A 12868-nucleotide genomic window follows, 5' to 3' on the forward strand; every position below is an offset into this window, starting at 1 on the left:
TTTACTAATTAAAAGCTTAATAAAATTTTCCTGAAAGAATTGATGTTAAAAATGTCCTCGGGACATCGCTAAATTTACCTGTGTCTGTATCTCTTTTTTCTGATGACAGTGGCTGGCAAACTGTAAGGCAACATTTGCAGGAGGATCAAGAGATGGAGTAATTACCTGCCAACCAGGGGACTCAGAAGAAAAGGTAACAAAAGCCTGTTAGAATGTATCCCTTCTGTGCTGTGACAGTGTGTGCTGGTTTTGATCCACCCAAGAAGCGTGGAACTTGAGAAAGGAAGAGGTGGAATGGGTCATCCCATACATTCACACGAAACCAAGAAAGTAAGACAGAATGACATTCAAGCCATGCATGACTGTGTGTTGATGGGATTTGGGATGTTTCTTTTTGGAAAAGTAGGGGTATAAAAATAACCTTTCTGCTGGACACTATCTATACTAATCATCTCCTAATAAATCTGTTCTTAATTCAGAATATAAAACCAAATTTCATTCATTCTTCACTGAACCACTTAGTTCCTTCAATGAGGGAAGTTTCTGTTGAACTTTCAGCAATCACTAAAACCGATTTTCTCATTTATAATTGCTTTAAGTACACACCTCAGATCAGCTAGCTGGTAAACGTATGCCATATTGTGAAGGAACTTGGGCAGGAGAGTATGAATGGATTAAAACCATTCATTCTGCAGTTAGGTTTTGAGTGCCATCTGTATGGACCACATGGTGGAATACAATAGTAAACAACAGACAAGGCTTCTGCCCTTCTGGGAAACAGAATCAGACAGGTGTAAACTGTGATAAATGCCACTGAGGACAGGAAAGAACAGTAAGCTATGCAAGCATATGGCAAGATCAAATGGGAGGGTAGGTCTGGAAAAGCTTCTCTGTGGAGGTGTCATGTAGACAGAGAGCTAAACATGAGCTAGAGTTATTCCAGTAAGGAGGGGTGAGTGGAGAGCCTGTGTAAAGGCCCCAAGGCAGGAGGGCACCTGGTCTGCAGCCTGCATGGCTGGGAGTGCAGAAAGGGACATGGAGAAAAGTTTGAGAAGAGTCTGGAGAAACTGGCAGAAGCCAGACCATGCAGGGTCTTTAACAGCCATGGTAAGCAATTGAAAAGTGTTAACTTTAACCCTCTCCCATTCTATGTACTGTGGAAACAGACTGAAGTGGGCAAGAGTGAACAGGGAAGGTAAGATAGGAGGCTGCTGCCCAGTCTAGGCAGAGATGGTGTTTCCTTGGAATTATATCATCACAACTGGAAAAGCATTTTAGATTGTGTACTCTCCAGAAGATCCAAAATCATCTTCCTGTATGAGAAACAGTACTTTAGTAACATCGAAAGAACCAAGTAAAGTTTGGGGTAACATTTTTCAACCAAATACTAAGGGTTCAATTCCAATTTGGTAATTGTAATTGAACAAGTTTGCAGTCCTGAAATTAACTGTCCATGCCAGCACTGAGTCACATGGTGAGCCCCCTGATAAGTTTTACTGAAGAGACCAGAGACTGAACAAGCAGACTACAGAGCTGAGAAATATCTAGATGGGTACTGAAGTGTAGTTTGCATTTCCACATTACTGCCTTCTTGTCTCAAAGACCTAAATATGTGTTTCACTTTATGGTTTACTGAGAACTTTCTTGTCCATTAAGTCATTTGATCCTCTCTGGATTGGAAGGTAGCATTTGGCCATTCTACAGTTGGAAGACACCAAAGCATGACTTATCCAAGGCTCCATGGCTGATCAGTGACAGGCAGAATGACTGCTTGGCTGCAAAGTCTGGAAACATCATAGGCAAATATACATAATAGTTTATATTTTTTAAATAGGCATTTAATGACATTACATGATTTGTCTCTCATAAGCAATGCATAGTTGAATGTGCAATTCAAAATTTCCAGCATTTCGATAAATCCCTGCATACACATCTGTGCTGCCTCAGGTGATTTGTGACTCTGACTTTTACTGAATAACCTGCCATTAGCATACCCCAGAAGGAATACATTTTTAAAAAATAAAATATTACCCAGATTTCAGATTTTTATGGCTACCCAGTAGCACCCATCCCTACTGATTCCAGCCCCATCAACAGTTATCAGGTTAGGATTTACGAACAGCACAAATCTAGTCCACTTCCTAGTATAGTGTTTCAGATTTTTATGGCTACTCAGTAGCACCCATCCCTACTGATTCCAGCCCCATCAACAGTTATCAGGTTAGGATTTATGAACAGCACAAATCTAGTCCACTTCCTAGTATAGTTGTACAGTAGTATATAAAAATAATTAGATTTCAGATTTTTATGGCTACCCAGTAGCACCCATCCCTACTGATTCCAGCCCCATCAACAGTTATCAGGTTAGGATTTACGAACAGCACAAATCTAGTCCACTTCCTAGTATAGTTGTACAGTAGTATATAAAAATAATTAGTTATCTGAACATTTACCCTCAATCATCAAATTCTATTATATTCTGAATAATAAAACGTCAATCAGGAAAGTGCTTTAACACATGGCAGATTTTTCGGAACAAGGCTTAAGCCAAATCTATTATTTAATTGTTCATTTGTTTATAGCTTCCTGGTTAACCTTAAGGATAACCAGAAATCCAGGTTAAATTGTCCTATTTCCTAAACATTCCAATTTTAAAACATGTGCTTCTGTAGTGTTCATAGCTTATTTCTGTTAAGTAGTGTTACTTTGCTTAGTTGCTTTTTTCCTGGTTCGTCTCCATTTCCATCCAATGACGATTTCTCATTTTTCTTATTCTTCTCATTCACTTCCTCCTCATCCATCTCTTTCTTTGCTCCTATTTAGTAGTACTTGTTCCTCCTCATCTCTACTAAACCCAAGGATTAAGAAAGAGTCCATATATTTGTTCATTTATTTCTATGTGGCAACTCCATTCGCATTACCATAAAGGTTGTGAATACAGCAGTGGAAAGCAGCAGCTAATGTTTTTCAAGTATTGTACATGTATGAGAGGGGTCTTCAAAAAGTTCAGAGAATTACAGCAGTGGAAAGCAGCTAATGTTTTTCAAGTATTGTACATGTATGAGAGGGGTCTTCAAAAAGTTCAGAGAAAGATTCATATTATCTTTTAATTCCATTTTGATCTCATTTGGTCCTTTATGCTAATCTTTTGAAATAAGGGTTTTTCACTTTGCAGATAAGAAAACAAAGTGAAAGGCAAACTCTAAAGGCCATGTTCTGTCCATTTGTCCCTACTTTCTCTGAATTAGTTTTGGAGGCAAAGTATACACATAGGAAAGAGCTACAGAATAATTCCCAGCATACCTCTAAAGGTCTATTATGGTTTTAGGAATCTGCATAAATAATGAGGATGCATAAAACAATGAGTGGGATTTGTTAGAAAAAGATTAAAGGAAGGGCAAGTTCTGACTCTGATGTTTCCATTTTTGCAAAATTAACCAGGCCTTGGCCCCATTACCGGTATCAGCTCAGTGTTTCAAACTTTTCCCAGGTGGCTCATGTACACATTGGTGCCCAGAGAACTCAGACAATGACCAAATGTCCTGAGGAAGATGCCTTCAGTCCGAAGTATGTGACAATTCTGGGGTTTGAGGCTGGTCTGAAAGGCAAATTATTTGTCACCTGAAGTTGGCAGTCCTCTTAAGTCAGGCAAGGCTGGGTGAGTTGTTCGAATCATCTAGATACTCGGTTAAATTCTCTGTTTTGTTAGTGGACCCTGGAAGCAGTCGGGGCACTGGGCATGCAGCTCGAACCACACACTCTCCAATTCCACCAGCCTTGACTGAGCCACCACTGAGCTTGAAGGATGTCTAGGCACCAAGGGGAGTACAAACCACAGGAAGCTGTGGTTCCCATCACAGGTAATCTGTGACAAACTCCAGTTTGTCTCCAGAGCAAACTGGAGGAAAATCTTTACACACTGAAGGCGGGCCTTCAGGAGAAACAGTGGTGTCACTCCATGTAAGTAGCAAGATCTTATATCCAGAGTTGGTGGAGATATCTTGCTGATTAGAGCTACCATTTGGATTCCATCCCAAAGCAAAACCCAACAACCATTTGGCCTCAGAGCACTGCTTACCTTCAAGTGATTCTCTCCAACTTCCTTTTTCAGTAGGTTCTCTGTACTTCGGGGATAATTTGATGTTGCCAATTATTCTGAGCACCCTTTACATGGAGATAGATAGGATGGGGATAAGTGAACTTATAACTTGAAGAATCTCTTACTGGATGTAAATTGCAAAGTGAACATACCAATAATTACTACACATGTGTATTCTATTTCAGAGAAGTGTGCATTTTGTAAAAGGATTAGTATTTACTTAACTAAACCTAGCAAAGGAAATTTTTGAACAGTCAGAGATATCAGCCTGTCAGAGAAGGTAACAGTATACAGACAGGCATGTGAAATCATCCCACCTCCCAGCCCTACCCTGGTCTTTGCCAGTAGCTGATCTTCAGTCATTCTTAACAAATGACATAGTGAGGATTGCCATGGGATTGTTTGTGGAAGAGAATACAACTCTTTGCTGGGTGTTTAATATTTATTTTCCAATTTTCCTCTGTACCCAACATGAAGTTGTAGACATCAAAATAATGAAGAAATGTTATATACTGGTGGCCTGTGAGCTGTAACCAATTCACAGACAGACATATTTTATTAAGCTGGCATGGTTTTTTAAGTTTGCAAAATGGTTTTAATTGGCCCTGTATATAAAAATTAAAAATTTTGGGCCGGCCCGGTGGCACACTGGATAGTGCGCCACTTGGGAAGCGCAGCGGCGCTCCCACCCGAGGGTTCGGATCCCACATACAGACCAGTTCCCGCTCACTGGCTGAGCGAGGCACGGGAGCAACACCGAGGGTTGCGATCCCGTTGCCAGTCCCGGTCCGGTACGGGGGCGACACTGAGGGTTGCGATCCGTTGCTGGACACGGAAAAAGACAAAAAAAAAAAAATTAAAAATTTTTATTCACATTTTTCTGATGTCTCTAAGACCTAGCAACACTGGGCCTGCCTTCCTAAGTGGCAATAATGAGCGAGAGCTAAATACTGGCATATGGACTCTCCCCTGTCTCCACTGCCCATTGAGTTGATAACACTGAAGGCAACAGCTGGGTGTCAATCATCCTTGGACTGTTGGACTGTTGTTTTCATTGTGATAGAAAAATATTTCTCTGTACCTAAGTTCCCAAAATGGGGAATGAAAGCTAGATAGAGAGGATTGCATGTTTCCCAAAAATGCAGGAGAGTATTATGCTTTGCATATGTGAGAAACATCTCTGTGTACATAATATGCAAACCACCTGCCTGCTGAACTCACTTACAGAGGGGTATGTTGGAGGAGTATCCACAGTGCATGTTCAAAACAACAAAACAAACCATGTTTCTAAGAAAAGTGTTTCTAATACCGGGAAGTATAATTGGGGGAAAGCTTTTATAAAAAGACAGACATGATTAGTAAAAGATTAGGCTTGTTGGTGATTATAATACCAATTCTTCTGGAATAAGGCACAGTATAGACTAAATAGGATGTAAAACAAGGAGCGTGTTTGGCATGCATCTCATGAGATTAGTTTCAATCATTTGTAGACACTGCTTTACCAGCGTTTTCTCAGCCTGCGTGTATCAAAAGGAGAGACAAATGACTTCATGCCTTAAAATCAGCACTTCTAATTAAGGATCTTGGTTTCCATTGACCTATCCATCTCTTGTGGAATTCATTATGGATTGGCAACTAGAAGGTGGTTTGGGTTAACATAAACATAGGTCGGGAAGCAAAGTCTCTAGACATCTCAGCTCTGGGTTCTGTCTTGGCCCCACAACTAATTAACACAGCTCAGCTCCCCAGTTCTGCAGAGTTGGCCCTGGGAAAGCTGGAGATGTTTCCACTTATTTTTCATAAGTGATTTTAGTTGATGCATTCAATATATATGTCTGAGCATTAGAACATTTGACTCTTTGGACTCAAGTACAGTAATTTACTTGTAGCCCTACTACATTTCATCCTATTATATTCAAATCATCATTCCAACTACTACGGTCTTTTTGGACACTAACCCTCTCAGTTCTGCATTTCCTATCCCTACATAATCCATGAATGAGAAGCCTGCAAGCTCTGTTCTTATACAAGTTGAATGACAAGTTAAATGTTGAACAAGACAAGACTTTTCCCCAGTTAAGTTGAAATCCATTAAACATCGTCCTTCGGACACAGTAAATCAGTCTTTCTTCTATAAGCAGTCCTCTTTCCAATATTGACTACAGAAATGTCTGATGAAATTAGTTTACGGTTTTCTTGAAAACAGTAAATACCTCAGGGTATGTACTCTGTATCATAGGCTTAAAGGTATTTACCTTTCAAACTTTGAAAGACTTTCATGAACGAGGATCAAAAAACTACTCACCAAACCTAATACAGTAGTCACAATGTGCCAGACCCAAGCAGTGAAGCAGTGTTAACAACAGGTGAGTACAGATTGTTCCTACCTACTTAGGAGATTAGATGTATCTATGTATTATTGAGTAGCAAAGTCCTATTAGGCTAGGTTATCAAAATTTTATCCCACTTAGTTTAAACTCATGACTTTCAGAGATTAAATATGATGAAAATAATAGCTAATATAGTACACTGTGGTTCATCTTCTGTCATGTCAAAAGTATCCTAGATTTAGTAACTGGTTATGTCATAAGCATAGAACCCATCTGAGAGCAGAATCCAGAGAAAACAGATACGGCTGTGCTACTGTTAATCAGCAAGAGTTAGATTATTCTGGGCTTTTTAAGTTGCATGTTCCTCAGTTGTTTATGATCAGTTTTTAACATCTTGGCTTCTTTATGTTTTTTTCCTCATTTTGAGAAAACATACCTCTAACTGCAATTTATAAATCAAGCCATATCAGGAGAGCAAGAATAGGGCTTGAAGAAAATCCCTGTGACCTAATAAAACAATGACATTCCTACATGTTTCAACAGAACCTTAAGTCATCGAAACATAAATAAGTTTATAAAGACTTCTCAAGGGATTATTTTTAAAACCTGGATACAGGGGGAAGAAAAGTTTTAACATTTTCCATAAAATGGCCCCCTAGAAATACATTATTAACTATCTTTTTGGAACTCCAAATGCAAATCTGGTCCCAGTCTGTGGGATAGGAAAGGATTTTTAGATAATAAATATCAAGGGAGCTTGAAGTAGCCTACCTAAAAAGGAGAGTTTAGGAAGGATACTGAGAGCTGGTGTTCATCAGCGTTGGCCATCTCCCAGGAAACACACTGTTTTGTGCCCTGAGAGCTGAGTGGGAGGAATCCATTGACAGTGAAATTCTTTGGCACCAGGCTGGAGTTTAAAAGTTTTATTTGTCTTTATTGAAAAGAGATTTTATTTTGACTGATTTGATGACCTCCTTGGATTACAACCTTGTTTTGGAAAACAGTAAAAAGATAGCAGTTGTCTTCACATAAGCCCATGTAATCCACTCAGCACTTGTTTCATTCCAAGCTCCTGAAAAGTTAATTCCATGGTAGAAGCAGTCACTTGCTAAAGTGCTTACTAAACTTTTCAGTCACATTTGATATTTTCCAAAAAGTCTTCACAGTGGAAATTCTGTGTGTATATAGACTTAAGACTGGCCCTGTATGCCTTTCTTATGTGACACTATATTTCAGTACACAAGGTTTGGTTATAGAAACCTCTAGACATAAAGTTTTCTTGAAAATAATAAGTACTTCGAGCTGTGTAATCTACATCACAGGCTGAAAGGTGTTTATATTTCAAAGCTTTTAAAGATATTCATGGCCAGGGTCCAAAAACTACCAATAAACATCCTACAGTAGTCATCACTGTGCCAGCCTCACGAGATATTAGCAACAGGTGAGGGAAGAAGATACCCTTGGAAGATGGGGGCTTTTAGTGGCAATCCTTTAATTATGTTTGTAGATACTGATAAATAATAATGTATAGTTTTATTTGTTCTCTTGCACTGTACCTTATGTTAATGTACAATACATCAAACTAATAACCCAGAGAATTTTTTAAAAGAGCTTTAAAATAAGGAGTTTTTACTATCAAGGACTAGAAACTGAGCTAGATAGTCCGTGATAGTTTGAAAATTCAGAACCAAATATATTGACTCATAATCAGGAATAGTCAAATTGATTTTTTAAAAAATACTCTGTCACGTTGTGGTTATCTCTTCCCATATGCCCAAACTTTCCTTAAACCAATTCTATGATTATGATATGGTGATGCCAATCGATGGTAGCTATAGTTGAATATGGCCCAGCTACAAATTTATTTTAGACTAACCATCAGTTCTAAATTGCTTTTGGAAATCGTCTACCAGAGAAAAAATTATTATAAAATGCAAGAAAATTACTTGTTACACTTGTTTGAAAGTATACAATGTTCAGTTCTTTGAAATTAAAACATCTAGTAGTTTTATAAAATATTTTCAATTTGGAAGGTAATCTGACCCTAAAGAAAATGCCACTTAGGTATGTTTTAGAGTATACAATGTTCAGTTCTTTGAAATTAAAACATCTAGCAGTTTTATAAAATATTTTCAATTTGGAAGGTAATCTGACCCTAAAGAAAATGCCACTTAGGTTAATTATATTCAGTGTTAATTTGGAATGATCATAGTTTAATAGATATGAAACCAAAAATGTTAAAGACTCTGCCTCAACTAATATTGAGCAATAGTATAATTTATTTGGGGCTATAGTTTTTCAAATTACTCAGCTGGCTTCCTCACAGTTTTACTATGTTCACATATTATTCACATTTATACACTAAAATCTTCAAGCAATAAAAGTTTGGACATCTGGTCTCCAAGACTGACTGAAAAAAATCTAAACCAACTAATCAGAGAACCTAAAAGATTAAAAATTATGTTTTTTCAATGATATGTTTCCCGTTAGAGCTTGTTTTTAACTTGAACGCTGTGCATGTTGAATGGGTACAACATTTGCAACCATTTATCAAGTTCGGGCAAGCGATGCTAATACTGCTGACGGTTCTGCTCTTGGAAGAGGGCCGCGCTTTCTGTTGCATGCGAACACTGACCCTGTCCTTTCTTTCCTTTCCTTTGTTTCCTGTGCCATGCTTGCTGTGTAGCAAATGGAATCTCTTGCAGTAAGTTAACTTTCTTTCATACTCTTTGTCCATTTAGGCATGGACCCATTACAAACCTTATTTTCACTGTTACTATTACATCTCTTAGCATGTTTTCCCTTTTTCATTTAATTTTATTTGGTAGATTGAGACATGGCACTTTATTAGTAGCCTTCTGGGCTGCTTTAGCCCCACAGTAGAAACCTATGTTGCTATGAATTCTCTTACAATAAGTGGAATATTTTGAGTAATAACTACCATTATTTGGCACTTAGGAAAGTGAGAGCTTTCATAGCTAGGTTTAACCCTAAATTGTGAAGGTAACATTGTTTTTAAACATACTGGCAGTTGTCTTTTATACCATATTTTAAAAGTTTCCCATAAATAAAAGTTTAAATGATAAAAAAAAATGTTTTACTGAAACAACCAAACATCCAGTTTGAGTTAGTGAGTACGGCTACTTCTTTGAACTTAAGCTGTTTACCAATATTGAGAGATCAAGTAACTCTAAGCAGAATTGTTTTGCCCCTAAGAGCAAGAAAGGGGTGGGAGGAGAAAGGAAACTTCATTTAGCATAGTCTTAACACCAATTTTAATAAAAAAGAAATTCTGTTTTTAAAAACCACTTGCAGCTTATAATAAAGACAACCATTCAGCTATAATTTGTAGGTATTTAATTGGCAAATACATATATGATGGAATTTGGCAGTTCACTCAGTCTCCTTATGGCTGCACTCCTCTCTAGTCACCTTCCATTATATAGAACACAATATGCTATATTATGCTATGAATTTCTCACTGGTATTTATTGGTTGGATTTTGGTTTTTATTTTATTTGGAATAACAGCTAGTTATGTTTCCTTGACTTTAAAAAAATGTTTGTCTCCACTGAGATTTCACTAGTTATACAAGAATGAACCTTAATAACTTTCTGGATTTTGGTTTTTATTTTATTTGGAATAACAGCTAGTTATGTTTCCTTGACTTTAAAAAAAAATGTTTGTCTCCACTGAGATTTCACTAGTTATACAAGAATGAACCTTAATAACTTTCTTCCCGTGCAAATTCTCTCTTTAGCAATTGGAACTGTGTCAGAGATTATATAAGCTACACTTCCAGCTGCTATTGCTTTTTCAGTCCTACTGTAAGCTCATCGGCCAGGTGCATGAAGTTAGCTCCATGCCAGAGGTGAGTCGCTGCGCTTCCCAGCCCCACATCCCGCGACCCAAATCATTACTTCTCTTATGTTCTTCCCCCGTCCTACCTCGTTTATAACTGTCCAAGTGACTGTATTCCCCCATCATTATTTTGCTCAAGCATAAGTCTGAAATAAATATATTTATTTCTGTTCTCCTTTTTAAAAGGTTTTCCAGATCAGGGCCAGGACGAGGTGAGGCAAGTGGGGAGCAAGCACCTCCATACGTGTTAGTTACACCCTAGACGTCCCACTCACTCGAATCACCCTGGTCTTGGTCCTGGCCCTGGCTCTGGGCATCCTTATTTGAAAAAACTCCTTGTGTTGTGGTTTTTCTTCTTTACATTCAGCTTTTCATACTTGCCCTTACGTTGAGGTAAGAAGGAAATGTTTATATGATGTGCTTGGTTCTCTTCAGTTTCCCTGCCCTGCTTAGTACCAAGATGCTTTAATATTTTAAAATGTAAAAAGTAAAATAACTTAAACATACTACTTCCAAGTGAGGCAAAATGTTCCTACAAGTGAATAAATACTATGAGATGTCATAGGCGAAATAATGGTGATGTGCACTGGATATTAAGGAATCCTAGAAGATGAATGCCTCATTCTCCTGGAGGAGGAAAGGTTGGCACAGGAAAGCTTTCTGGAGGAAATCACACCTGAGTGGAATCTTAAAGGATGAGCTGGAACTAGGGAGATGAAGTGGGAGCTACAGAGCAGCATTCCAGTAAAAACAAACTGCATGGCACAAACATGGTGGTGAGAAAGAACTACAAGAAATTTAGTATCACTAGAATATAAAATGCACACCAAAAAGGAATGATGAAATAGGCAGAAGAGAGAGGTAAGAATCATGGAAGAGGCTGCCCTTGGGGTAGATAGTAAGGTCTTTATGGCCATTTGGAGGGTAGATTGGATGACAATAGACTGGAGATGCGGAGACTGGTTCCAGAGCTACTGAACTATTAGGGTTCAGCAACAGTTCGTGGAAAAATACAAGTAAAAGATAATACAATCCTTCCATGAACTGTTTGAAGTAACCTTGTAGTTCAGACAGAAGAGAGTCTGAATGAGGACAAAGGTGCTAGATATAGAGTGAAAGAAGGCAAAAAAATCAATGAAACTGATGGGGGTGGGAAAGAGTTAACACTCAGGTCCCATATCAGATGAACCCGTGGTGCCACGGCTGAGAAAGTATATAAAGGAAGGACTGAAACAACTGTACATCCAGGCGGCCAAGCCTTCAGCCAGCTAGTCAATGGCTGAGTCTGCCTCTTGGACCAGGACCAGGTTTAACGACCACTGGCATCTTGCAGGTGGTTAGACATGAGGAACTGAGGTCAGAGAGACATCTGAACTACAGGTGCAGATGTGGTGGTCGTCAAAGTGAACAGGCAGGAATCGATGAAACCAACCCACCAAGAGCAGCAGGATAAGCATGGAGCCTGGGAAATCTGACTGTCTAAGGAGGGCGAAGAGGAGGGGGAGCCACAGAAGAGATGGAGAATAATAACCATTTTGCCATCTCTATTATTCAGATTGAAAAAAAGAAAAAGAAAACTATATAATTTAAATATTCTTTCAAATGCCAATTTCTTATTTTTTGGTGGCTGACCAGTATGGGGATCCGAACCCATGACCTTGGTGTTATAAGGCTGCACTCTAATCAATTGAGCTAACCAGCCAGCCCCTCAGATGCCAATTTCAAGGGAGATTTGAATCAGACCTCTTTGTTTATGAGGAGCTCTTCACAAACCAGTTTTCTTCCATAGAATTATAAGTTATCAGATGAAAGAGAAAACACTTGTTACCTGTTATTTGCCATGTGGTCATGGTAAAATGTACTCTTCTTACTTTTCTAAGCAAGTAAGTATTTACAGGATCCTCAGAGTCCATTCTTGCTCAAGAAATAGAGGACAACTCATGTGCCATTTTCCAGATTCAAAAAGCAGCTGGAGTTTCACTTTAGAGTAATAAATTATGCATTACATACCATGTGTGTATGTGTGTGCATATGTGTATGTATTATATATAATTATTTTAAATCTAGTGATTTAAAGTGAATTTCTCAATTATTTTAAATTTAGGCAAGTTTTAAATACTGTATCTATATGGACACAGTATTTAAATACTATGTATGTTTTAAATCGTGTGTATGTATGTGTGTGTGTGTGTATATATATATATATTCACACAATATTTTAAACTTACCTAAGCTTAAAATAATTGAGAAATTTGTATGTTTTAAATCGTGTGTATGTATGTGTGTGTGTGTGTATATATATATATATATTCACACAATATTTTAAACTTACCTAAGCTTAAAATAATTGAGAAATTCATCTTCAAACTTAAAATCATATACAAAGTTAAGATACTCTAATATCTTATTTTAAAAGATTACGTTAGTAAATTTTAAACCTAGGTCTAGAGTAGACACTTGCAGTGAACAGCCATCTGGGTGAAGAAAAATAGTCCTTCAGGGCTTCAGTTTTATAGTTTGTACAATATGTGAGCTGGAAATGAAGAGGAAAGGTGAAAATGTTGGATAAATAACTTTC

General features: G+C 38.0%; 1 protein-coding gene across 4 annotated transcripts in view; it reads left to right on the plus strand.

The window, feature by feature from the left end:
* The window catches only part of FRY (furry homolog (Drosophila)), a 79172-nt gene that overhangs the window by 62120 nt on the left and 4184 nt on the right, over window positions 1-12868 (plus strand). For 3 of the 4 annotated variants that reach the window (XM_008579355.1, XM_008579359.1, XM_008579356.1), the window contains 3 exons: window positions 110-193; window positions 9116-9133; window positions 10190-10300. In XM_008579355.1, the coding sequence (XP_008577577.1) occupies window positions 110-193; window positions 9116-9133; window positions 10190-10300 (213 nt within the window). The remainder of the gene's footprint in view (window positions 1-109; window positions 194-9115; window positions 9134-10189; window positions 10301-12868) is intronic. The other variant, XM_008579357.1, reaches the window with a different exon arrangement.

The sequence above is a fragment of the Galeopterus variegatus genome, unplaced genomic scaffold (genome assembly GCF_000696425.1).
Source record: "Galeopterus variegatus unplaced genomic scaffold, G_variegatus-3.0.2 Scaffold1866, whole genome shotgun sequence".
NCBI lineage: Eukaryota > Metazoa > Chordata > Mammalia > Dermoptera > Cynocephalidae > Galeopterus > Galeopterus variegatus.